At 47.9% G+C, this 27,855-nt stretch overlaps 1 protein-coding gene across 1 annotated transcript; it reads right to left on the reverse strand.

Moving 5' to 3' along the window:
* Positions 1–1,537: 1,537 nt before the first annotated feature.
* On the reverse strand, positions 1,538–19,997 carry GDNF (glial cell derived neurotrophic factor). The gene is made up of 3 exons (XM_082784135.1): positions 19,766–19,997; positions 18,341–18,538; positions 1,538–2,384 (listed from the first exon to the last, which is right to left on the reverse strand). Exons 2-3 carry the CDS (start codon positions 18,510–18,512, stop codon positions 1,900–1,902), a joined length of 657 nt encoding a protein of 218 aa, XP_082640261.1. The 5' UTR covers positions 18,513–18,538; positions 19,766–19,997; the 3' UTR covers positions 1,538–1,899.
* Positions 19,998–27,855: the final 7,858 nt, after the last annotated feature.

Genomic DNA, 27,855 nt, shown 5'->3' on the forward strand with positions numbered 1-27,855 from the left:
TAAAAGCAGCGGAGGTCGCGGATGAATTATATTTTGCAGACAATGCACATCTTTCTAGGTGTGTTCTGGACTTTTTTGTCCACTAGAGTCTTCTTGTCTGGTGCCCGAGGGGCCCAGGGCAAAATGAGTGAGGAGAGTCAAGTCATTGCACGCATGAGATTAAAGGTTGGACCATCCTTTTTGTTTTTCAATTGGGATTTTTTTTTTCTTACTTTTTTTTTTTTCTTTTTTGGGTTTTGTGTGAGTTGATGCTTCACCAATTGTCAGGTATGTCTAGAGACCTGCACTGCTGCTCCTTCTAGGAAAATAGTCTCCAGAACGAGCAGGCGGTCAGGTACAAATGCCTTTGCTGTACTATCCCCTTCACTGTAAGGAAACTCAGACTGCTTTGCTGCATGGGTATGATCCTGTAATGTTTCAGTAAATTATATAAAACTCTTTGGTTACTTAACACAATTGTTTACCTGCAGACTATATTAAATCCAGGGCTAACTAATAAGAGGGATTTAACTTTTTCTATATGGAAATACGGAAGGAAAAGCTTAAATAAATACAACAAGAAATTATAAGGCTAAATGTGATTAATTTCCATTTGTCAATAGTTATATGAGGTCAGTTGGCAAAAAGTGTGAGAAAAAAATGTGGCTACATTTTAAATATGACTAGAATTAGTTTGTCTATCAAATGGCTAATGCTGAGCCAAGTGCTGCGACCCTCACTCATGTAGAGCCGTTTGCTCCTCCACTGGTATGACTGCAGTCACTTTCAGAAGTGTTGGTGAACAGGAGAAAGGGCTGCAGACTTTGGCACTACATTCTGTGAACATAATCAGGTTTTTGTTTAAAAGCAAAAAAGGTAAAGTAAGTGATTTTTTGCATTCAAGTTAACACTTTCAAAAGCATGGACCGTTGTTCCCAACTTATTTGTCTCTCTGTATCTTCCAAGCACCTTCTACTTTGGCACCTTTGAAAAGAAACTTTAATAAATAAGGAAAGGAGACTCATTACCGAACTGTAATAAATAACAATAACTTAATCTTAATAAATATCTTCTGTATATTTATGTCTCTGAATGGATGCATTGCATCAAGTAGTCTCTGCTCACTCACAATGACCAAATACAAATGTAGTTACCCAAGTAACATTAGTCCTTTGTAAACCAAAAGAAACACGTTTTGTGTAGGCCGGGCATGTTGTTTCTCTTACTATACTAGGAAGAAGTGCTTAAAAACTCAACTTGTTCTCATAGGTAGCAGAAGAATGAAATCCTACACTTGCTTTGAAGAAACACGAGATGGAAATAACCAAACTTAACCAGTAAGTGGAACTGTTTTGCTTTATACCGATACTGGCCCTGCAGAACTTGAGCCTGGGAATTTTGATTTTTGCTCGATACCATCTTAGATTAATCTCATTATAGTTTAGAAGTGGTCCTAAGTGCTGAGGAACCACCCTTCAACGAGCAACAGCGCAATGTGTCTTTTGGTAGAGCTGAGGGCACAGGGGATGAGCAGGGTACCCATAAGCTGCTCCTCAGCTCAGCTTCCTGGTGCGGGTGGGAGTGACTGCACCGCAGTGTGGTACTGCAGGGTTGTGTTTTTAAGCACATTCCTCATGGATCCGAGTCTCACTGGTGGTGGACTGTGTCAAATGGGAACGGGAGTGTGAACGCCATCCAGCCATTGGCTCTCCACCCAAGCTTTTATTTACTTTCCTGTAGGACTTCAAAAGCCTCCATCTTTTAGGCAGCCTCACGCTCCCCTGGGCTCCCACGCCCCCTCGCTCTGCGTTCTTGGTCCTCTTTTCTCCATTCTGAGCAGAAGCTTCCCCGGGAACCTTGGTCCCTTTCTTTGCATCATGGCAGGAATGCAAAACTGGAGCCGCCTCCAGTGAGCAAGTGTCAGACACATCCACACCTTTTCGCGGAATGTTTTTTCAGTATGTGGTAAACCAGGTTATCGTCCAAAAAGGACAGGTCGTCATCAAAGGCTGTGGGTCTGCAACAAGCTTGCCTCACTTTGTCATTGACTAGTTTTTTCTTTCGGGTTAAGTTTTTTAAAATTTTGTCATATGTAGTCTCAGCTGCATCACAAGATCCACTGCAATACCGGAAGATGAGCTCTTCTTTGGTTTCGTATCCCAAATCCAAGTCAGTCACATTTAAATGTATTTCTGTTAAGACACATCCCCGATTTTTGCCCTTTTGATTCCTCCTTCCCTTTTTGCTGGAATTCTCTATGTTCATGGCTGCATTTTGCCGGTTCCTCTCCCGCCTGGAAAAAATTGGAGTCTGTTTATCTGGCGACCTCCTCAGTCTTTTAATGGTGGCTTGGATAAAGTCCACTACCTCATCAAACTGATCTGGATAATCCTCTGGCATATTAGCTGTTCGAGAAAGAGAGAAAATGCTTTGTCACATGTCAGTTGTCATGAAGAGAAGTTTGTCAGTTTGTGGCTCAAAAACACAAGACACATGCAAGCTGCCCTGCCCTCTACTTCAGACACGCTAAAACTAAAGGGAATTTGGAAACTCATTTGAAAACTCATGGGGAAAAAGGAATGAGATATGTATGTATCTCTGCAGGTGTCTGCTTATGCTTGGTAGCACTCTGGCTTGTCTTTCAGTATTGGATGAACCTTGTCAAAATTGAGGGAAAGAGAATCATGTCACGATATGAATATTAGTTGTTGGGTGGATGAAGCTACTGTGGAGAGTTACACAAGCTCTTCCTAGCTCATCCCTAGCAAGCAGCAAAGGGATGAGGTTTCTTTGAGGCAATTTTGTGTTTGTAATTGTTAGTTGTCTTTTCACACCAGCAGCGGTTAGTATTGCCAAAGCCACCTATTGATAAGGGTTTGGGGCAGGACAGAAGGAGAAATTTCCTGGGGTGCCAGGCTAAGCTATTATTCTTGGCTGGATGCCTGTTTTTTAATGCTTTTAGAGGATAATTACTATCAGAGCTTTTGAAAATTATCTTGTAGAACTATTTTGTATCACCAGATGCTTATTAGACTGAGTAGAAATAGGCTGGAAAAGAAGTATTATGTTAATTTTCAAGGGAAATTTTATTAACGCATTTTCTTTCTATGAAGTTAAATTACCTATTTCATTTTTCACTTGATATGTACTCTACCAGAGACAAATTATTCAAGTAAATTAAATGTTAAAGGCAATGAAATGTTTTGACACTAGTAGAACGAACCTCTTCAAGGAGGGTGAAATTGAATATGTTCTTCTGAAATGTTCTGAGATTTCAGTTTTTTCATCATGATTTGGAATAACATCATATCTGAAATCTTCCCATGGACTAAATCCCTCAGTGTGATTTGTTTTAGTGAAGACAGTGATTTAATGACAGGTCAGGCTGTCAGAGGCCCATATCTAGATGCCTTTATTTTGTATTATTAATGAATGTATCTTAAATACTTAAATAACATTGCAGTATTAAGATTTTTTTCTCCCATTCTTATTGCCAAAAATTGAGTCTTTGAAGACTCACTTCTTTTGCCAGAAAACGTAAGAAGATGCTTCTTTCTGTACTTAACTCCTAAGTGTGTACCTGCATAGTAGACTGGTTTCACACACCACAAGGGTCTAAAAGGACTCCAGAAGGACCTCTACAAATGTCCCACGAACTGCAAATACTGGGAAAAAATATGCCTGATGTGTTGTTCCTGTCACACAGATGAGACAGGAACAGCTCTGCAGGCAACAGCTCTGTGCCACATTTCCCTAATGAGCACTATAACAGACAAGAGCCCTGGTGGGAGACCAGGCAGCAAATGTTCACAGCCCAGATGTGAATGCATTGACCCTGTTCACAGAAGTGGGGAAGGCACAAGGCTGCCTCCCATTGCAGCAAGATGTGAGCTCTGTTAGTGTAAAAATCTGCTGAAACACAGCGTGTCTGCACTTAAGGATGAGTACAGTTCCCTTCCCAAAGCAGCCACATCCCAGTGGCACCCTTCACAATCACAGAGGGATGGATCAGAAATACACAGCTTCTCATGGATGGCTTCCACAAAATAGTGCAGATTGGTAAAAGAGTAATGAAGGCAGGTGATTGTGTACCTTCACATAAAGAGGGTGACACATGGGAAGTGGGATGCTATAAACTGAAGAGTTTGGACCCGGGAAAAGTGAATTCCACTTTGCTTTACAGGTATCCTTGCTAAAGGCAACAGCCACTAACACCTGTGGCTCTGAAGAGATGCAAAGAAGGGATATCTGCTAACCTACACAGCCATATGGGACCTGAACAAGGCAGGGTCCTGTGCCAAGCCCCATAGTCTTGTCCACCAATGGCAAGTGCACCCTTTGGGCACTCCTTTGCTGCTACCTCTGTATCAGGTACCAAAACACCCACTGATAGCCATACCTACTGGAGGGGGTAGCATGGGTAGGTGCATCCATTGAATGCACTGCCTGGTTCTTGCAGGACAGGCTGGTCTGTCCACGCCATATGAACACAGCCCTCCTGAGCAAGGTCCTGATCAAGGTGGTAGGTAGGCTACATTCCTTAAAGGCAAGAGGAGGTAGACTCCATGCTAGACCCAGTCAAGAAAGACAACCCACTTGGAACTGGCCCAACGTCCAATGATGAAATACAAGGATGTCCCTGGCACAGACGGATGGAGAAGGCTTTGGCAGGAGGCACTTGCTCTTGTTGCTGTGAGACTGGGCAGCTTCTAGGTTTCTTACACAGAATCTCACTTATAACCCATGGGGAAAGATCTCTCTCCCTGATGAGATAGCTCTGGCTGTGCCATTCTCTACTCTCACTCTGAAATTACCCCACTCGTACTACTGTGACTACCCCAGCCCATACATCTGCCACATACTCCTGTCCCAATCCTTGTAGCAAATGTGACATGAGACCAAAACACAACAATCAGGGAAGCATACCAGGGTTCAGCAAAACCCATGCAGCAGTCAACCATCAGGAAGAGGATGGGAGATTGTTACAGGGAAACCCAGCCTGGAGATCCTTGTCTGAAACCTTCAGCCTCATACTTATCTCAAGCCTGGTATGCTGCTGATGCAGCGTGGGAAGTGTTTCCTCCCATCTAAGAAGAGAGAAGCAAAACTGTGGATTACCTGAATAAATAAAACCCAGCTGGGCATACTGTTTTTAAACTGCTTGCAGTTCAGGTGCAAAGATGTCACTCACCCCTGTGACGGTGCTATGTGCAGGAGTCTACTTGGTTTACTAATGTTAACCTGATGGCTATAGGGTTGAAGCACTGTCCTATTCAAGCCAGTGAAATACACCCTGGAGAGCAGACAAAGAGGGGAAAAGGCCCATGCTGTAGACTGTGCCCCATTTGGAGCCCATGCTGTCACTTGTCCTGGTTCATGCAAGATGACGACCCCAGCTACAACAAGGGAGCTAATGTCACTGAAAGCCTTCTGCACTGTAAAGTGGTCTGTGATATTAAGAGGGAGGAAACATGCCGTAGAGGAGACCTATGCAACACTAACGCAGGCATGAGCTGTCAACACAGGAGAAGGTGGAAGCAGAAGAGAAAAAGTAGACAAATAACCAAGCCAACTGAGCAACAACTAGAGGAGCCCTACCTATGCACATGGACTTGCTGCAACCAGAACATGGGGTAATTAGCAGCATGACTGACTCCACTGATCTCACCAGGGCTCTAACATAAACCACACAGGAAGAAGGACTCTGAGCTGCAATCAGGGATGAAGTGTGCGTGGCCAATGCAGATAAAGGAGCTGGAGATCCCTGCTCAGCTCATCCCCTCTTGCAACATCAGGCCACTTGGGAGACTCACTGGGAGGGCTGCCAGCACTGTGAGTATGATGAATGCCAATATGCTGTCTCAGGGGTGGACTTCCCCTTCAGCCCAGGGAATTGGAAAACATCCCAAGCAGATATCCAAATCAGTCCAGAGGACTCCTGCAGTGACCATCAGTATTTGGGAATTACATCACCGGAGGAAGGAGGAGGCATGCAGGTGATATTTGGGAACCTGTGGGAATGGTGGGCACGTAGCCTTCCTTGAGGAAGTGTGCTGGACCTGTCAGCCCTGGACAGCGTCTGCCTACCTACCACTGCACATGCTGTTACAGGACTATGTGTCTACATGATTTTAAACACAATGGCAGCTGTGTTACCGGGCCATGTGGTGAATCCTTGCAAGCTGTCATAAGCAACAACACCCTCTACCTGTGGAGCCCAAACTTGTCACTATCAATGCAGTGATGTGCCTTTTGGCATGGACCTGTGCTCCTGGCACAGCATCAAGTGCAGCTGGACCCAATGACCACTAAGTGATGGGCCCAAGCAGTGGTAATTACACTGACTGGAGTGGCTTGGTGCTAGTTTTCTGCATATCCACTAAGAGTGGCTTGCAGGGTTTTGACAGCCAGGACAGCCTGTAAAAAAAAAAGCTGAAGTAGGATGCTGGGCAACCAAGCAGAAATGCTGTCATTAACAAAAACTGTGATGGGCTGAAACAAGGCACTAGAGGTAAGTGCTAAGTTACCACCAGATATCATACATGAATAAACAATAACCACTGACCAAGGACTAAGAACCATACAAGGCTAACAGCAGGGAAGGCAAAGAAAGACAGTAGGACAATCCCAGCCTGAGGTTCACTCAGTAGATGTGCTCCAGAGATGCTGAGAGAGCTCACCACACCACAGCCACTGCATGATGAGCACTTGTTTGGTCCATGCACTGCATAAGTGATGCTGGAGGTGAAGGGGTGCTGGGCTGTGCGGCCAGAGAACACCAGCACACTCTGAGGGGCTGCCTTGGCATCTAATGCTGGTTTCTACCCTGAAAACAGGCACTCGATTCAGACATGATCTCCTTTAGTTAGTCACCCCTCTGTTGCAAACAGTTTGAAAACCATTTATAGTCTCAGAATGAAAGTCTACAGCCTGGCAGCTTTGCTTCTCTAATGCACAACACTGCATAGACCGTGCTGGCTTAACTGTGCAGTAGGAAGGGCTTTCTGTGGGGACTTCACATCCCTGTGAAAAAAAAAAGATTATTATCCCTACCTATAAAACACACAGTTGGCACGTGCACTTGTGTGTTATATTTGCACATACACATGTACAAATACATATAATTACATACACACACATTTTTTTCAAAACAAACTGATTTACTGACAACACCTCCCTTCTGGTGGAAAAGCTGAGAGAACAAACATGACAGATGCTTGTCAAGCTGTACAAAGTGCTAGCAGAAAATGCTCAGACACTACGGCAACAAAAGCAGCAAAATCTTTTCTGAGCAGCAGTCCCTGGTCGCTGGCTCCAGGGTGTAAAAGAATCAAAATTAAAAAATCTGAAGCCATCTAGGATAGGATAAAGTGGGACAGGATAGCCCACAACAGCATGTGCTCAATACAGGTTAGTAAGGTTGGCTCATATGTGCATTGCTGTGACAAACCTCAAAGCAGGCATTCCCTGGGGGAGAGACATCCTGGACATATAAAATTTCCCTTGGGTGTCACTTGGCCTCTGTGTATCTTGCCCACAGCATGGGAGAAGGGCTCACAGACCCCAGGGGGCAATGTGACAAGGCTGAGCCCCACCGTTTACAACAGGGTGCCATGAAGACTCACAAGACTGGTGTAAAGTCATGAGGTTTTGCTTGGGGTTTACACCATGTTTTTGAGAGCCGCTTCCTGACTGTTGACCTCTCGGAATACCAGCCTGCTGAGTCTCTCCTTCCCATGGCACTAAACCTCTTGTCCTACTTTCTCTGCCCTTGACCCTCTCACATTCCAGTTACAGACATGCTTTAGCATCACCACTGCCTAGCACCCTGTCAGCAGGAGCATGGGGCAGGCAGCGGTGCCCTGGCAGGAGCTGTGGCAAAGTGTCCTGCTCCTGCTCACAGTCACAGAATGGTTTGGGTTGGAAGGGGCCTTAAACATCACCAGTTCCAGACCCCTGCCATGGGCAGGGACATCTCCCAGGACACATCCCACCAGACCAGGCTGCTAAAAGCGCCATCCAGCCTGGCCTTGAACACTTCCAGGGATGGGACAGCCACACTTCACTCTCTTGCAGCTACCTCTTTCAATGCTGTCCCAAAGACCTGACCTCTCAGCTAGGAAAAGGCAGAGACTTCTCCTCTGCTGGCAACCACAGCATGAGTGTGCCTTCTAGTGCTGGAGTGTCAAGAGCAGGGGCTATGAATGGCAGCCACTCTGCTTTGAGGCAGCTCTGTCTTCCATGTCCAGATGAACCAGGGCTGTTGATCTGCCAGAAGTTTCTCTAAGGATCAGAAAAATAGTAAAAATGCAAAGAAGGAAGGAATGAAACACCATAGGACTGCTAAACACAGGCATCTGGAAAGTGACCAGGCTGGGAGGAGAGCTGGTCAACATCAAATATCCCAAACCCTGGGAGTCAAACAAAAGTAAAGATGTGAGACCCATTTTAAGTAAGATGCTTAGAAAACAAGAATATTTGCACCTTCTGTTTGCTGTCTGCAAGCTGTCTGCTTTCTTTTTTAACCTTTAGGTTCAAAACACTTAGGACACAATCAGATTACAATTTTGACCCAGGTTAGGAACTTCCCTGTTGAATGCATGATGAAATTCTTGCCTCGCAGCTGCTCCCCAGAACCTGAGGCTTTGACCTTCCTGTCTCCAGCATGGTCCCGTGTCCCCTGGGCACAATAAAAGCTGGCAATGGGTGCAGGCTCCTGCAGCAAACACCCCCAGAGCTCCCCACCAGTCCCTGCAGAAAGCCAACCCATAACCCTGCATGCAGGGAAATGTGCCTTCCTCTGGGCACTTTCTCTGCTGCAGCCCCAGAGCCTGCTGTTGCATTTCCAATTAATTAGAGACACCGTGTGCCAGCGGGGCAGGGATCTGGTGCCTGCGCTTTTTAGAACACTAAACAGTGGTCAGACAGACTCACACATAAGGTAGGTCTAAATGAATATCCAAAGCAAGCTTGTCACATTCTAAGGAACACTGTTTCCATTAAGGAAAAAATGGACATTTTATTTCTTTCTGTTCAAATGGGATCAAAATTACATTTCGTAAAACTATTCCTTTGGTTTCACTAGCAACAGATTTATTTTAAAGCCAAATATTCCCCTGCAGTGGCAGTAACCCAGCATGGTAGAGCAAGAAACCCTCGGTTTGTACCTGACCACAAATTGGTTTCAGTGGGAACAGATGGATCTTCAGCTTTTGAGAAAAAAAAAAAAATCCAGTTACTCATTTTGGTGCCTGGTTATGGATTTAAAAGGCTAACTACAGTCTCTTCTAACCATGCTGTTTATTATGGCTTACAAGAAAGTCTGAAGTTCTATTAACTGCAAAATAATAATTATAGAAGCAGGTTTTCCTTTTTATTCCCAATCTCATAAAACTTGAAGTTTAAAGGTATTGGGAACTGTATTTATGGAATCATTTTCTCTACTGATCTTTGGAAAACATAAGCATGTCACTGCAGGATCAGCTGACACTCTGCATGTCCTGAGTAAAAGTGATTGAATAAAACTCACATAAGGTATACTAAAAATGATAAAATTGTACTTTTGTTTTACATTGTATCTTTTATGCATATATTTGTGGTATTGTGTAACGACTACATCAAAACATCATGCTAAACATTTAATACAATTACCAGGATAATATTTCACTTAAACACAGCTGTCTTTCAGTTAGAGAGGTTCAAATAGCAGCATTCAGACTCTTGTTTAAAGTAAGATTTCAAAGTCCAAGGGATTTAATCCAGCTAATTATAATGATAAGCACTATTTAGAAAACCCAGATCCAGATCTGTGTTAACATCAAATGGCCCTTTTTCAAAAACAGTTCTGGTACTTTCATCTGGGCCCTTAACTAAAATATTTTAATTTCCTTTCTTTCCTGGTTAATTTTAAGTTTCCTCCAAAGTTATAATCACAAAGATGTTTGTTCTTAGATCATTTGTTGGTGGGAAATATACAAGTCATGTGCCTCTAATTATAACTGCAATGAACCAGCCTCATGTTTTCACTGCTTATGAAGATGACTCTGGTATACCATTTATTCATTAATTATTTTATTCTTAGCTTGCTTTGTTGCAATTTTTTTCAGGTACTTATCATAGTGGACAAGCCCTACAACACAGAGTCTCTCCATCTCATACTACAAAGGCATATTTTAGGAGACCCTTGGGGTAATCTGTTTGTGGAAGTGTGACCTTAGCGAGCCAAAAATACTCATGTTATGATCATTCTTCTTTGTAAATAAAATGTGAACTATGATGGGGATGAAATATGTATTTTACTGAAAATTAAGTACTTGTGAAAACAAAGCTTATCACGCAGGCTTTAAATGAAAGCCAGTTGCTAAAACTAGTTACACTAAAAAGTTTTCAGGATTTAAACAATTAAAACACCACTTCTTTGAAGAATGACTTTGCTTTCATGCCTTGCATGAAAATCTGTAAGGCATAATTGCCTTGTGAAGTGAAATGGAAACCAGTTGGTTGTGTCCATTAGGTAACAGAGCATCAAAGACAGCAGGTCACCTCATCTCTAAATGTTTAATACAGTTCTGGTTCAGTGCCTTGCTCCCTGCCAGCTCCCAGGAAACACCACGTCCCTGCTCACATGCAGAAAGGTCTCAGAAATGGAGCCTGCCGCTGGTGTCACTTGTCTCTCATCAGGGCAAAGGGCTAAGTAACTTGGCTAAGTAACCTGGCGCCACTCACACCAGTCAGGTATGATAAGGCAGTACTAGAAACAGGCACGGGGTTCAACAAGATGTGCTTGTTCCTTATGGAGCAGACAATTTTCTGTTTGTAGCTCACCAGCTCACCCTGCCAATTCCCATATGTTGGTCACAGTGCTGAACCTCCAGAGTACTTCATATTTTCACATTACCGTGCTTGGTGCTTCCCCTTGCATCTTTTTTCTTGCTTTCTCACATGTATGAGATGCTCAGTCTCCCCAGGGAACCTCACTCTGTGGTTCCCAGCAGGAGAAGATAAGGTAGGAACAACAAGACCATCACAACTGCTGCCAGTGGGGGAATGGTTTGGTAACAGGAAGAAAAAGCGAGGCCAGGTGAATTGGTTGAGGTGAAGGAAGCTGTCTTGCAAGCTGACCAGTCCACCAGTGTTTCTTACTCCTAATCTGGTCCAAATGGGAGTCATCCATAAATTTCTGCCTGACCTTGGGGCTGAGCACATCCTCTGGCCTCTCTGGGGGTGGTCAAAGGGGTGTCACATCTTGCAGTCAGGTAGCAAGGGACCAGCAGGTGGCTGTGGTCTCACCTCTGACTGAGAGCTTTGAACAACCAGCTCTGAGGCACCAAGAAACAGACAGCCCTTCATCACTTGCTTCCCAGGTTTTGATACAGCTCCTGCAGTAGCAGCTAGGACTCTGTCCTGGTCTTACTGCACAAGGACCATATTCAAGCACACAAAAGGCAGTCTCTGCACCTGACAAAGTTACAGCACAAACTGTGTAAAAAGGGAAAAAGGAGACAAAGTGGACACCCTCTGCCTGAAGCCAGTGACGGAGCAGGAGCCAAGGCTGGGTGAGGAACATACCTGACCTATTCCCCACCAAATCTCCTCACTAAGGCCTCGTACACCTCCAGATCTGTACCATGCTGCAGATCTAGAGCTTCCCTTGTAAGTTGGGTTTATGCTTAACTCTTGGTTCTGTTCCATCACTGAGACAGTCTTAAAGAAGCCTTAAAGAAGTACTGGGACATGAAACTTGTGACCTCTATTAGTGACAGGGCATGCAGCTAGCTAAGAGGCATGGCATGGAGACTTAAATGGAGGAAACACTGCTGGTAATAAAAAGAAACTCTCTTTGGCACTACTGGGCAGAACTGATCCAGGTCAGCCCTCACATGTCACTAGTAAAACTCCACGTTGGTCACACTGCACCACTTCGGTGCCAGCTCTCTGAACCTGAGCAGGACAACTGATCCAACAGCAGGGGCACCGCTTCCACAACAGCTCAACACAACTCTGACCAAGCAGCTGCACCTGGGATGCTCCTACACTGCATCTCCTGGCTTTAGGGCTGTGCCAAGGAACAAACACGGGCAGCAATGCAGCAGGAAGGGGCCCTGTCCCAGTCTCTGTCCTGGAGCAGAAAAGCACAGCCACGTGATCAAAGCCATGACTGATGAGCCTGCAAGGACAATCTCTGCTGTGGTCAGATTTTGATTTGGACTATAAGTAATAAATTTGCTTCCTGTATTTCAACTTTTTTTTTTTTTTTCCAATAGGCATGATATGTAAAGTTTTAACATTACAGTTTTGAAAATGTTCTTATTATATTCATCAGTTCATGGATCTCAAGCAGGTGCTCCTGCTCTGCTGCAGGAGATGTCACAGTGGGACTCATCAGATGGTGTCAGTGGCTGCTCAGAGACAGCAAGGCTCTGAAAAGCTCTGCCTCCTTCCAAGCCACTATGCTGGACACATGCCTCCTTGTCAAAAAATTTGTAAGCTATTGCTGGTTTTGTCAAAGAAATCTGATCTGTTTGGGATGGGAGCAGAGATAGTCCAGATATTTGTCTGTAGCTTGTTAGATGAAGGGGATAAGACCAGCTTGCCTCAAAAAATGTGGCCACCTGAGAAGTTCTGGCACACCTGCTGTACCACTGCCTTGCCCACATGCAGAAAAACAAGTATTTTGCAGAAAAACAAGTATTTTGAATCCAGTGTTTGCTTCTTTCTAAGACTCAATAATCATTAAAGCATTTGTACGAGTCGCACTGAATTCAAAGAAATGTGCCTGCAGTTTTCAGTGTAAGCACTGTGCCAATAGATACAGACCAAAGCAAAAGATTAAATATCTGCTAAGTCATACACTGTGGCTTTTTTCCTTAAAAAATTGCTGATATTTGAAATGTCTTACATAATTCATTTTCTGTCCTTGATCTTAAAACCAGACATATTTTGTATCTTAATGCTTTGTTTGTACCTGCCTCAAATATATCTTTTTGATTCTATTTTCTTTCTTCTCTCTGTAAGCAAGACTGGATTGCCAAAAATCATTGAAATCTTTCCTTTGGTTCCCCTTACCAAGTAGTATTTGCTCAGAAACTACAGCTGTTTTTGTCAAAAAAAAATGACCACCCTGCAGCGTTAACCATTCTACCAGCACTAGTGTGTCAGTGGACTCATTAGATGTCTGATGATCCTGAACATTGTTATGCCACAATATTTAGTATTCTCACTTATTACTTGTCATTAACATATTGCTATGGAAGTACGAGAATCTTCAGCAAGTGTCATTACGTGGGGTTTGGCCTGTGTACTCCAAGTTTTAAGTTACAGTTTCTTGGTAGTGTGTGTGTGTTGGGGAGGGACGAGGACTGGGTATTTGCACTAGATCATAGAATCATAGAAACATTAGGGTTTGAAAAGACCACCAAGATCATCTGGTCCTACCACCACCCTACTACCAATGTCACCCACTAAACCATGTCCCTAAGCACCATGTCCAACCTTTCCTTAAATACCCCCAGGGATGGTGACTCTACCACTTCCCTGGGCAACCCGTCCCAGTGCCTGACTGCTCTTTCTGAGAAGAAATGTCTCCTCATTTCCAACCTGAACCTCTCCTGCCACAGCTTGAGGCCATTCCCTCTAGTCTCATCACTGGTTACCTGTGAGAAGAAGTCAACCCCCAGCTCCCCACACCTTCCTTTCAGGGAGCTGGAGAGAGCAATAAGGTCTCCCCTGAGCCTCCTCCAGACTAAAAAACCCCAGTCTCCTCAGCCGCTCCTCACAGGGCTTGTGTTCCAGACCCTTCACCAGCTTTGTAGCCCTTCTCTGGACCTGCTGCAGGGCCTTGATGTCCTTATTGTACTGAGGGGCCCAAAGCTGAACACAGTACTTGAGGTGCGGCATCACCAGAGCTGAGTACAGGGGGACAATCACCTCCCTGGTCCTGCTGGCTGCACTGTTCCTGACACAAGCCAGGATGCCATTGGCCTTGGCCACCTGGGCACACTGCTGGCTCATGTTCAGGTGAGCATTGATTTTGATGGGTGGGACTTGATGACTCCAACAGCTTCTCTCAGCTTCTGTAACTTTAAATATTCTATATCTGCCTTATGCAGGAATACTAAAACTTACAAGTCACTGCAGCCTATCATTTTGAGGATCCTGTTCTAGTGGACAAATACTGACTCTCCCAGCAATCCATCAACAGTCATCACAGAGCTGACAAGGATTTCTAAAATACATTCAAGAGGCCTATGAAAGGTGACCAAGGAATGCATGTTGAGGTATGTTATCTAGCAATGCACATCTGCAAAACATCTAAAAGGATCCACACTTCTACTGGAAAAATTTTGAGGCCCCTAAAATGAAAAGGAGCAAAGACATAAAACTTTAAACAAAGGATAACTGTTAAAATGAGAATAAAACCAGATTCTCTTGCATTTCAATCATTTTCTCCTTAGGTCTCTGAACACCCTTCAAGGGAGTATATTCAGGAGATACACGTGACTGCAGCAAGAACAGCTTCTAGGGCTACGCGCATCTGGATTTACCCAGATGTGCCCTAGAATATGTCTTCTAGAATTGTGCACATGAAAAGAAGACAACTTTGAATGCTTGAGATTTCTAAATGCCTAGAAGACCTGGGCGTGCCCACGCACAAACTTTACTATATATATGCTGGCCCAGTGACATACGCGCACTCAGTCTGAGAGTGGCTGGATGCACTGGCTGCACTGGATACACACAGATCGAATGACAAGTGTGGCACCTGCTCGGCTGGGGCAGACAAAAACCTCTCTGATGTATTGCATTTACTGTGCAGGGGCAGGTTGCCTCTGTGGCTTATGGGTGTCTTGCACTAAAGCACATCTGCTGCACTGTGAGGGTTTGGGGCAGGAAAACCTGGACTGAAACATGAGAGTTCTGATTTGTAACACAAACTCTGTCTAATAAATACTGTAGGGAAGGAAATACAATCATTTGGAAGTATAATTTAATATTGTTTTTGCCTTTAGAAGCCTTATAATAGCACTGTTCATTCTAGATACTTCCATTCCAGCTAAATGCAGAATCTTAACATTAAATGCCCCTCGGAGGGGATATGAAGAATGTTTAACAGAGGTATATCGCACTTATAACATGGTGTGCTACGCTATAGCATGACAAAGGAACTCTCAACAACAGTTCACCATCCTGTGGCCATGGAGTAACTCAGTCATTACAATTCAGAGAAACATCTTCTCTGTCTATTAAAAAGAGATATTTTTCATTGATTTTTGCATATGTACTGCTAGTTCTTACTCAAGATGCCCACTAGATCAAGAGACTACATGTCATGTCCTGCATCTTGGGATACTCCAGCCCTCACACATGTGCTGATGATGGCTATACAGGGGCAAGCAGTTACAAAACGTATTTGCTGGGAAACACATATAAGACAAACTAAGTTTTTTTTTATAGTAATTTAGTTTATATTTGTTCTGTTCATACTCACTATTTAAGCTAACTATGTCCTTCTAACTGCAGACTGTAGCATGAGGGTAACAAAGGAAGTGTTTTCTAACGTTACAAACTCCCCAAGTACTCTTCTTCATGTGAAATAAGCTGTCCCATGAGCACGGATGCCTAAAACACTTAGAAACACTGGGATCATCTCAAATGCACTAGAGTTACAGAGGCTACTCTCACCCCAGCATCCAGTCCAATGAAAAATGCAGAAGACTGCAATTGCCAACACTCTCTGCCCTCTCTAATTACTGTCCTGAACAGCAAAGGTCAGCACATTACACCTGATCAGCCTGGGAGGTTAGGACCTTGCCTGTAGGCTGGAAAGAAGGAAGATTTCCAGCCAACCTGAAAGAGATGGGGTAGCATCAGGTGACCTCAGAGTACTTTGCAGAGAAAGCAATCCCTTTAAATGAGAATGCAGAAAGGTGTCGAGAGCCTGGGAAAACAGATCTGTGCTCCAGCAAGGTGTTTGGCCTTCCCCTCAGAGTGGGGCTTGATCTCACAACCCACCACTGCCCGTGGCATATCAGAGACCTGAGCTACCCCACCCAGCCTGCATGGGGACTACTATAGGGCAGAGCTGTGCACCCCTCTTCAAACACCATAATGTGGCACCCTGTCCTGCTCAGCTTTGTGAGCTGTCTCCCAAAGATGCCATGCTGGCTACCAGCCCCCAGGGGTACCAAGGCATGGCAGGCCCACCAGCAGGCTGTGAGCATGCCTGACGCTGGAAGGAGAAACCAGGAGGTCTATGCAACACAGCTGCCACCCCTCTTATGTACATTGTTCTGTCTCTTCCCCGTTCCAAACGGTGTGTGGCACTGAATGGTGAGCAGAGAGGAACAAGTGCACCAAGGGCAGGGCTGTGGTTACTCCAACATGGTGCGTAGCCCTTGTTGGCCTGGATGGGATTGGTCTCGCAGGCTACGTGCTTGCAGCCAGCTCTTCAGGCACCACACGCTTTTAAGTCAACAAAAACAGTGTGAAAATGAATCGAAGTATTTCTACGCTTTCTTACAGCTGCCTGTCTCCCCTGACTCACTCGGTTTGGCAACCTGGCTGAGAGCAGAGTCTCCAGCATTTGGGCAAGTGTGCCGTGCTGCTGCTGTGCAAAGATCACAGGAACAGCCTGCGTTTTTCTCAGCTTCTGCTGTGAAGAGCAGCACTGGTATTCTCCCCTCACAGCCAGGCCCATTGGATCCAACAGGATCCACATTAGGAGGTGGAGGCCGAGCTACCAGTCCTTTCTGGAAGGACTGTTCTAGTGGTGCCTAGGAGCCCCCTCTGTCCTGGAAGGAGAGGCTTTGGGACAAGGCTGGCTGTTCACACAGCCACCACACACGTTAACACAGCCCATCTTCCTCCTTGCTTACCCACTCCACAGAAAAAAAAAGGAGGAAACAGTGACAAATTCTGTACTGCTAGCCATACCCTCAAGCTTCTGGCGAGACACCAGCTCATGAGGAACTGTATTCCCAGAGGTAGCTTTTAAGATAGAAGTGGTATTGCATAAATACATCCTCCCTGGAAAGAGGGAGCACTAATGATCTCCTGCCCTGTGCTGCCTCCTCACTAGCACTCTTCTCACCAGAGAGCTGGTGTTGCTGCCAGTCTGTGCTAAAATCACCAGCACAGCACCCACAAAGCTGATCTCTGCCTCTGGTGGGACTACTCAGCACATCAGTACCTTCCCCACCGTGGCTGAGCAGCAGGGGACTGGTGTTGGGATTGGAGAGGAGGTGGCAGCCACAGGGGGAAAACACAAGCAAAGAGACAACACAGAGGAGACCAAGTGGAGAACAAGGAGTGGGATGCTGGAGGGCAGATGCAAAGTGGAGCCACAGGGTACAATTCCCTGCTCAGCACCTCCATGCTGCACTAACCCAGCTGCTCCCAGGGAAATCAGCACGGGGCTGCCCGTGGTCAGAGCTGTGACAGCCGCAGGGAAGGACATACCTCCTGGTAAGGAGATAAAAATGAGCCTCGGTCATTGGATTCTCTCTGCTTCGAGCTAGAGGGAAAGGGATGAGCAAGGGCAAAGGGAACAACCTCCAAGCTGTGTCTCTGCCTTTGCCAAGTGGACATCCCCACAATCTGTGTGAGTATCTTGCCGCTTCTTATTGAGCCATATTAACTCCCACTTTAAAAAGCCACCAGTGTTAGCGTAACACTTGCATACCACTGTTAACATCCTGCATCTGCTATTGTAGGAGACCTATTATTAGCGAGGCATTATTATTATCTGTCATTTGGACTGTAAGCTGTCTTACTGTGAGCTAGTTCATGTGGATTGCTCTGCACCAAGCTCCTATCCCCACCACTGCTACTCTTCTGTAAATTTCCACACGGAAACACTGCTTTTGGGATAAGGATCCAAGGAGGATTTAACAAAACTAAGCTGCACTCCAGGATGTGTACAGTGCCTTGCAGCACGGCGCAGTGTCCACCAGGACCCGTGCCCACTGCAGACAGTGAATAACTGCACTGGCAGCCCTGAGCAGCGAGAGGAGGCTGAAGTGGTGGGGAGGGAGTTTCAGCGCCCGCATCACACGGTGCTTGACCCTCCCATGGCTCCTTTGCACAGAATTAACTTCCCCATGTCTCAGGGTTTTTCAAGCAAAGGAATCCTAACACTGCTGGGAAGGAAGGGCTGGACAGGGGGTCACTGCCATCTCCAGCTCCAAGATTTTTAGTATGACTGGGATTGGAGCTGCTGCAGCCAGACAGAGCTGGTGCCCCTGCCTGGGAAAATGCGAGGAGGAAAGCAGGGGGGGGTCCCTTCCTCACCCTGATGCCTGAGCAAAGGGGAGCGGGTTTAGCAAGACAGACAGCGGTGGCTACAAAGGGGAATGTTTCTTACAGTCACTGTGCACAGCATAGGGAGGCGGCAGGCTGATGGGGGAGAGATCGTCTTCAGGCCCCTCTACCACTGAAGGGGGCCCCTCGGGAGGCATCTTACCGGTGGGCAGGGGCGAGGTGGAGACCGTGTTGAGCAGCACCACGCAGACAGCCACAACATCCCATAACTTCATCTTAGATCTCCTTCCAACACGGGCCCCTGGCAGGGAGGAGAGGACGGGTTAGCTCCCAGCTGCTGTGCTCCCCCAGCCCTGTCCCTTCCCTGCCAGCCCTGAGACACCCGGGGGACTCAGCAGGGGCCAACAACCTGCTTGCAGCTGTGCCCCCCCAGACCCTCCTGTCCCCATCCTGTGGGATCTTCTGCTGTGGAAGCGGGGCTGTGGGGTGGCCACCATCCCCTGTAAGCCCAGGCATGCTGCCTGGGGGCAGGCTGGCAGGTCCCAGGGGCCTGCGCCCAGGGCCAGGTGGGTGTCACCATGTCCCCATGCTGGCAGCCAGGTCACCTTGTGCTCATCATCCCCCGGCACCAGGGCACCTGTGCCAGGGCTGAGACAGGGCGGACCCGGCTGGCCTGTGGTGCAAGGCTGCGCAGCTTTGCTGTGCTACGGGCAAACTTTCATTTCCCTCCTCTCTCTGTCCCCAGTCTTTTTCCTTTGCTCTTGCCTTTTAATTTTCCCTGTCCCCTTTTCTTTTTCCCTTTCCTGCTCTCTTTTCTTTTTCCTCCTCACTTTCTCCCCTTTAGTTTTCCCAGTCCACTTTGCTTTCCCCTTTCCCTTTTCTTTTCCTTTTTCTCCTTTCATTTTCTCTGTTCTCTTTCCTTTCCCTTTTCCTGTTCTCACTCTCTTCCTCTTCCCTTTTTCTCCTTTCCTTTTCCTTTACCCCTTATCTTCTTTCCCTTTCATTTTTTTCATTTCCTGCTTCTGTTCCTCTTCTTTGCCTTTCTCTTCCAGTTTCCCTTTCCCCTTCCATCTCCACATTTTCTTTTTTCTTTCCTCCTTCCCTTCTTTTTTTTTTTTTTTCCCCCATTTCCCTTTCCTTTAATTTTCCCCTCCTCTCCATTTCCTCCTTATCGTTCTCCTCTCCTTTCCCTTTCCCTTCTCCTTCCCCCGTCCTTTCTCCCTTTCACCCCTTTTTCCCCGCTCCCCCTGCACCCCGACACCCACCTCCCGGAGCCGGCAGCTGCCCCGGGACCGCTTCAGCCCGGCCCGGCCCCGCTGGGCGGCAGCGGAGGGGTCTCACCGGGGGGCTCTGGCCGCGGGGCTCCGACCCCTGCCCGCCGCCGGGGCCGCTGCGCGGAGCCCGTCCAGGCTCGGGCGCTGCCCTCGCACCTCGCCGGCACCGGGGCGCCCCGGGGGGGCGGCCCCGTATCCCCCATCCCGACGAGGGTACCCCTCCCGCCCCGCCGCGACCCCCGCCTCGCCCTCACCTCCGAGCTGGTCTCGTCGGACCCGAGATGGACATCAACGCCGGGGAGCCGAGCGGCCGGACGGGCGATGCATGGGGGGCCAGGTCGGGGTCCGGCCGCCGGGACCCTCTTTTTGCGCGGTGGGGGCAGGCGTGGGGAAGGGGGGCGAGGTCGCGGGTCTGGGTGGAGGCAGAGGGGAGCCGCCAGCACAAGCCAGCCCCGGCGGCCTCCCCCGGCCGCCGCAGGTGCTGTGTCCGCGGCCGGTGCCGGGGTCTGTGCCCGCTGCGGCCCCGGGGCCGCGCTCAGCAGCGGCGGGAGCGGCCCGAGCCGCGGGGAGCGCCGCCTGGCAGCGGGAGCTGGCTCTGGGTGCTGCTCTTGGGACCCTGCCTGGAAATCTGAGAAAGACACTCCATCAACAACTGCGGGGAGTCAGATGAAGACATCAGGGCTCCTGTAACGCCAGCTGGTCCAGCACCGCGGGGAGCCGCGCACCGCTCGGACACGCACGCAACGGCGGGAAGGAGAAAAAAAAAAAAAAAAAAAAAAAAAAGAAGGAAAAAAAAGAAAAAGAAAAAAACGGGGAAAAAAAAAATAAGAGCAGCTGAGGAGGAGGGGAGGGGAAAAAAAAATTAAAATCGCACCACCCCCCTCAGCCTGCTGGCAGAATCAGAGGCCGGCGCTGGGATTTGTAGCGCCGGTAGCAGCAGCAGCAGCAGCAGCAGCAGCAGCAGCCAGGCTTCCTCCTGCAGAGCGGGGGTCCCGTCGCGGCGAGAGCTTAGATCCAAGCGGGGAGCGGCGGGGGGCCGGGCCGGTGCCGGGGCTCTCCCCAGCTCCCCGGGAGCCGCCGGGGCTCCGCGGGCGGGGTCGGGGGCGAGGCGAGGCGAGGCGCGGGGGGCTCCGCACCCGCGGGCGGAGGGGAGCGCGGAGCCGGACGCCGGGGCTTTGCCAGGGCGACTCTGCGCCGCAGATGGATTTATAGGGCCCTTTGGCAGTGACGCGCCCTCCGCTGATTCGCTTTCAGACCCAAACACACGCTGGCCCCCCGCACCGGACCCCGCGGAGCCTCCAAATATCTCCCGGCTGAAGTCACCGGCCCGACATACCGCGCGCTGCGCGCCCGGCGGCGCAGCCCCGCGGACACCCGCTTGGCCCCGCAGCGGCCGTGCCGGGCCGTGCCGGGCCGGGGTAACCCAACACCAAGCCTCGGCGGCTGCAGGGGCTCCGGCACGGCCCGGCACGGCCCCCCCCGGCCCCGCCGCCGCCCCCTCCTCGCCCCCCGCCGGCCGCAGGTGCCCCGGGTGCGCTGCGCGGCCCCTGCACGGGGGGCGGCGGCGGGGGGACGCGCGGGAGGCCGCGGCGAAAAGTGGCCGTAAACAGTCTCGGCTTACAGCCCCGCGCCCTGTATTTATGACTCACCCAGTTGTCCGGAGGTATGAGGTCCTCATGTCGCCGGTGCTATGAAATTAACGCGGCGGGCGGCTGGGGAGAGCGCAGGGATTGCGCGCCGGCCAATAAAGCGCTCCGTCTGCACTGCGCTTCTTCCTTTTTTCTTTATGATTTTTGTTGTTTGTTGTTGTTGTTTGGTTTGGGTTTTGGATTTGGCGTGCGGATACGGCTGGGATGGGGCGGCGGGACCCCGCGGGGCACCGGAGCCCAGCAACGAGGGACACCGGGGGGCACCGGGGGGACGAGCCCGGCGCCGGGCACGGCCGGGCCGGCGGCAGAGCTGTCACCGAAAGCTGCTGCCCGGCCGCGGGATCCTTCCAGCCTCCCCTCCGTGGGGTGTGCGTGTGGCTCTGGCTCCGCATTCACACGGCTGTGTGCGCGCCGGATCGCCCCTCTCTACCGGGGAAGGCAAGAGGCTCCCGGGACCCCCCGACGGGGATCGTGCTCGGCCCCACACATCCCCACGCATCCGCACACACCCAACATCCCTGTCCGCCGGGGTTGCTGCGGTGGGGACGGCCACGGCAGCTGACGGGGGTCCGGCAGGGCAGGGAGGGGGGTACGAGGACCTCAGGTTTCCTTTCCTTTCTCTTCTCCCTTCCTTTCTCTTTTCCCTTCCCTTCCTTTCTCTTTTCGCTTCCCTTCCCTTCCCTTTTCCCTTCCCTTCCCTTCCCTTCCCTTCCCTTCCCTTCCCTTCCCTTCCCTTCCCTTCCCTTCCCTTCCCTTCCCTTCCCTTCCCTTCCCTTCCCTTCCCTTCCCTTCCCTTCCCTTCCCTTCCCTTCCCTTCCCTTCCCTTCCCTTCCCTTCCCTTCCCTTCCCTTCCCTTCCCTTCCCTTCCCTTCCCTTCCCTTCCTTCTTCCCCCCCCTCCAGCACAGCCCCGGACCGCTCCCCTGCCTGCCCCGGGGCCAGCTGCACAGCCCTGACCCCTTGGTTAGGAAATCAGATGAGGTCCCTGGGCATGGGCTCCAGAGCCTGTGGGCACCGGCAGGGCTTGCTGGCTTTTCCTTCACCAGCGTGCAAGGTGCAGATGCCCCAGGTCTGGTGGGGATCTCAGACTGGGGGCTGCAAAGGGGATCACGGGTACCCCACTGGGTGAAATGGGTACGAGATTCCTTCCCTGTGCCCTCTGCAGTCTGCAGTGAAGTTCTGGAGTCATATTAGGGGAAATTCGGAGAGGTCTGCTAATGTCATTTGGACGGGTTATCAGGACACATATTTCTGAAGGTGGCATCTTCTAAATTCAGATGACCAGAGGGAGAGACAAATGCAAAACCTCCCCCTGAAGCCCATCAGGCAGCATGGCTTTTCCATTGCCATGGTTGTCAGTGCGTGAAGGGGGAATTTCAAAACTATCGTGAGGGATTTGTGATGAAGGGGGCAGCATTCCTTGGGAATGTGCCCCCCGCTCCACAGAAACAATGCACTCACTACTTGAATAATGTCTGAATGAATTATTTTATTAAATTTAAAAATAAATCAGGCTATTTATTTTCATAACTGTGCTGTTTGGGGTAGGATCAATTTGCACAACAGAGATGTGTCTAAGAACAGAGGAGTGAAATGCTTCCAGAATATGTAAACTCCAATTGTAAATCTGGAACAGCATTGCACATCAGCAGTCTTAACATCAGTCACCGTAACTTCTTTTCAGTACAGATAACCCAGTGGTAGGCACCTGGAATAAAAGTTTATGAGTGCAGCCTCCTCACAGACAGCAATGCACTGGTGGAACATGATGGAGTGATGTGGGAAGAAATGGTATATGTGGTATCCGTACAATAAAGACGTGGGCATCTGATAAATGCATCTGTTTGTATATATGTGCATGCCAGGCATTACAAGAAGCAGTGGCCTGTTTGGCTCAGCAGCACTGTGCAGGTTGCACTTGCCCTGCCCCGAAGGTTTTTTGTGCATGGCTGTGATGTGGGTGATGGCTGCACGTGCCACATGCTGCTGGAGCTGCACGCAAAAAGCGTCCATGCCCAAAGTGCTGGATGCACAAAAAGCTGGTCCCAGCTCCCAGCTGGAACAGAGAGGTTTTCAGGGATGGATGCGATGGACGCATCCCCTTCTGTTAGGGGTCAGGGACTGGGAAGCACTGAACGTCTTGATTACCCCAACACCCACTGAGACAGGAGTCCCGGTATTTTAACTGAGAGACCATTAGCTAAACCCTCGCTGCACGTACTGGATAAAATGAGCTCAATGTGTTATTCCTTTGTGTGGGTTTTGTCAGTGCAAAGCCACTAATTTCCTAAAAATAACATCAGGTGGCGAAGCCAAGACAGAGACTGTGTATCTGTAATACTGCAAGAGTTTATTTTTTTCCTACTATTGTAAGCTGCCGAGAGCCCAGTTTTAACATGCGCATTATTTAGCTCACGTGAGTCATGGCAAAAGGAAATGTTATGCAGATGTCCTTGCTGTGCTGATAGGACGGTCTAAATAAATGGGGAGCAAACCTGATGGCTCTTCATCACACCAGTAATGTACCTGCTTCCCCTGCACCGTCTCTGACAGTCCTGGGGCTTAGGAGGGTGACTGAATGCCTGGCGCACTCCTTCTTCATGGAAACCAGCGTAGTTGCTGGAAAATGTCCATAGTTCTATTAAAAGCTAACAGAAGATACAAAACCAAACCAAACCAACCAAAGAAACAAACAAAAAAAACTCTTGAGAACAGATTATATTTTTTTGCATAGAGAACATGAAGTTTTAAGCACAAGTGTTTAGGAGCTGCTTGAGATAAAAAAAAAATGGTGAAGAAAAGAAGGAACTGCTGCTGTCAAAAAAGAAAAAAAAAGGAAAAGAAAAATGACCCATTCAGACCTAAATAAAGTGTGTCTTTACATTGTAAAGGTTGCCTCTTTTAAAACAAGCTAAAAAGCTGCTTGACATTATGCAGTATGGTCTCATTTTTTGTTTATATGTGTCAACATGATGTATAGAACTCTTAAGATGTCAAGCGCTCCACATTGTAATTTCCAAGTTACCTTTGAAATATGAAGCATGATTTCCTAGTCGAAGCATGATTTCCTAGTCATAGCATGACTGCTCGGGCAATAAGCAGTTGTTCCTTTGGTATCAGGAGAAGAAGAGGTCATTGCACTGCTGTTGAAGTGAGTTCCCCTGGAAGTCGCCCCAGGAACAGGGAGATGTGTTGAGCAGATTTGGGCTGCAGCTGCCTCAACCTGCCTGATGCCGAAAGCCCTTGGTCATCCCTCGACCTGCAGGAGCTCCTGTGGGATCAGGCCATCACCATGAAAGTCAGTTTTGAGCATTTATTTCCTTTTTTTAAGGTGATTCAGGTATGTATAGAGGTAGGTGTTCTGGGGAAATGGCTGGTCATCCTGCTCCATGCTGACACCCAGTGCTGGACCTGCTCCCATGTACCTTTGTTTTGGGGACTCACTACCAGCAAGCAGTGAAACCTTCATTTAGGTAAGAATAGTGACCTAAATAGACCTTCATTTAAACAAGAAGCAGAGTGACAGCCTGGTGGCACAGACACCCTCCTGGCAGCACATGCCTCTTGGGGCCCTGAGGCTTTATCTGGATGCCCAGCCTGTGCTGCAGCCCAGACTACCTGCTGTTGCTCAAGCGACCTAGTTAAGGCTGGGGCTAATTGCTGTGCTTATGAGAGCTTCAGTGAGTGGTGCCAGGGCCTGTTCTTTAGCCTGAGGGCCAAGTGCAGCCGTTTGACCACATCCGTCCTGATCCCACCCGGAGAGGGGCTCCCGGTGGATGCCCGCAGCCACCCAGGGATAGGACTGCTGGCACAGCACAGGCCCCAGCATGCCAGTGGCCGCTCTCCCAGCCTGATAACATCGGTGGCTGGGCCTGGCAGCATCCCTCGTTGGTGTTTATTTGTCTGGGATAGGTGCAGCTGGCGTGCCTCCACCTGCTTCGTGCAAAGGAAACAGGCTCTGAGCAGGGGCTCTTCTTTTGCTGCAAGGAGGAGAGAAGACATCCTGTGTCTGAAATTGGTCTGAGACGTGGCAAAGCAGGCTTAAAGCAACCTTAACTTTTATTATCTTTGCTAGGTATTTGCAAAACTTTATTGAAAATACCTGTTTGCAGAGTTTAGCTTCTCTTTTCACAAAGAAGGTTCAACATTTATTACTGGGATAGGAAACACTCTAGATAAATTGTGATCCACTATCCCAAGTGGGGATACTTTGGGCAGTGTCCTGTGCTCATATTACTGCCTTCCCTCCCTTCCCCAAAAAGTTCAGGTTCTTTTGTCCTTTAGGGGGAATTTTTTAGGGAGACACTAGCAAATTGAGCAAAGTTTTTGTGCTAAAGCCCTTCGTGCAGTAGTTGCATGGCAGAAGGCTACTCCGCAGAGTAAGGGGATCAAAGGTTCAGGGCCCACTGTTGCTGCATACTTCAAAGATGTGCCTGATAACAGAGTGTATAAAACTTGCTAATTAAATGTAATTGTAAACAGCTGTCACATGCTGCTACTGTTTTAATTGGCATTCATCACAGCTGCATCTGTACTGTGTTCCCACTGGGATCCTGGTGCATTTGCTGTAATCTCAGAATGTGTCACCTTCTGAGAGATTAGGAGATCATAAAAGCATGAGGGCAACATATTTGTCAGGGTTGAAGGTCACTAATCTGTGCTGAAAGCAGCCAAGAAGAGTGAGCCATGCAGAGGGACAACTGGAATCAGCAGCAAGGTTTTGTAAAACGAGTGAGATTTTCCATCCAGATCCCCCCCCCCAAGGATTCTTTCCATATTTCTGAACTTGTAACTCAGTGCCAGAAGTCAGTGGAAGACACAACAAAGGTCATTCAGAAGTATTCATTAGCTTGTTGAACTTAACTTCTGCCAGGCCATGTTGTCAAAAAAATCATCAGATTTTACAAGATACGTAGCAGAAGCCTGACTTTTTCAGCCGAACATCCCTTCTAGCCTGTTACTAAGGATGGAAATAAGAAGCATCTCCATGGTCTGAATGACTGCAGATGCATTTGGCAGAGTATCTGGCTGTTTGCTTATACCAGACTTGCAGCTGTAATTGCATTGTCCTTGTAAATCACTGGAATGTCAGATAGCAGTGGTTATCCCTAGCCTGGGTGGTGAGGCAGATGTTTCTGGCTGGGTGAGCAGAGAAACAGGGTAATTGAGATCCCTTACAAGAACAAATAGAATCTACATCTTCTGATCCTTGCTTAAGTGTCCTTCGTTATGTCACAGACAATTAAATGGTGCTCCTACTCCTCCTCTCCTTCTTGTGTGAATGTGGAATTATGGCAACTTTCGTTTTAAAATAATTTATGTAAGACAGTTATAATGTGTGCAGACTGTCCGCTTGCAATGCTTAAATGTGCTGGTTTACATTGAGAAAACTCTGGTATTAATGGAACTGGAAACATTTACTTGGTGTCTGTACTTAGAAAGAGGCATTCCTGAGTATACTTTCAGAGCAGAAGACTTATGATGTCTTCTTTCAAATTCAGAGGAAATAGCCCCCATGCAAAATAGGTACATCAATGATTAATAGGGCTGTGAACTTCCCCATCTGAAAGTCATCTTCAGCTGTTAGGAAAAAAAAACTCTGAAAACTCATGGCTGTAATCTGGGACAAAAATGCAAACTGATATATTTTATTTATAACAGGTTCATTTAAAAGTCACTCTGTAAGAGCCAGTCATTTTCACTTTGATTTTTGTGAAGTCTTCACATGGGTCATGCCTAGACCTCTGCCTCCTTCAGCAAGGAGAAAAATGGGGTACCGTACCATGCTCTTGTCTATGTCTCTGAGCTCTCCATAATCAGCAGGACTTTGAAGAGAAATGATGTAGATGATCTTCAAGGAAGTTCCTCCAAAGACTGCATTCAGCATCTCAATTCAGCAAAGCACTGAAACGCTGACTTTGAGCCAGGGATGATTAACATAGACACATGCAGGCTTCCTGCTGAATTGGTTCCTGCATCTTTAAGTGTCTCAGCATAGAGTTATATTTATGCTGCTTTTGTGAGGGTGAGTGGGAAAAATAGACAGTATTAATCAGCAAACTGAAATAGTGTGCAACCATTGAGGAACGTAGAGGTGAGCAAACACATGAATCTGTGAAAAAATCCCAAATGCCCAGGAGAGTTGTCATCAGTTGTTTTTAGGCTGGAAAGAAATGTCAGAAAATTTGCAGTTTACAATGCACCTTCTAAAAAAACACAAAAGCAAAAAAAATCAGATTTTGATATCATACCATCCCAAGATACACAAGGCTTAACAGATAACTGTGGGTTATCTACAAAGCTTTCCAGCTATCTGCTGCCTTACATCTGTAAAAGTCAATACACAGTCCATATTGCGAACTCTCTCTGCTGTTTCTGCTCTGGCAGTATTTCCATTGGCTTCAGCAAGATGATTTCCTGAAAGACTGACTGCTGCCAGAGGGATGAGGGACAGCTTCAGCAGGCTTGGACAAAAGCTATTTTCTATGGAGAATTACTGTTCTCTTGAGCCATGTTGCCCCCTTACTCCTGCCCTTTCCTTTCCAGGTCATTTCCCAACATTGCTCTTTCTATACAGTATCTCTTTTATACAGTCCTCTCTTAATCAGTGTACCAGGCTTTTGAGAACACCTGGTGTTGCTGAAGGGATGGAAATGAGATATAGACACATTAAGACATTTTTTATTTTTGAAAGAAG

Source organism: Aythya marila, assembly GCF_965140915.1.
Source record: "Aythya marila genome assembly, chromosome: Z".
NCBI lineage: Eukaryota > Metazoa > Chordata > Aves > Anseriformes > Anatidae > Aythya > Aythya marila.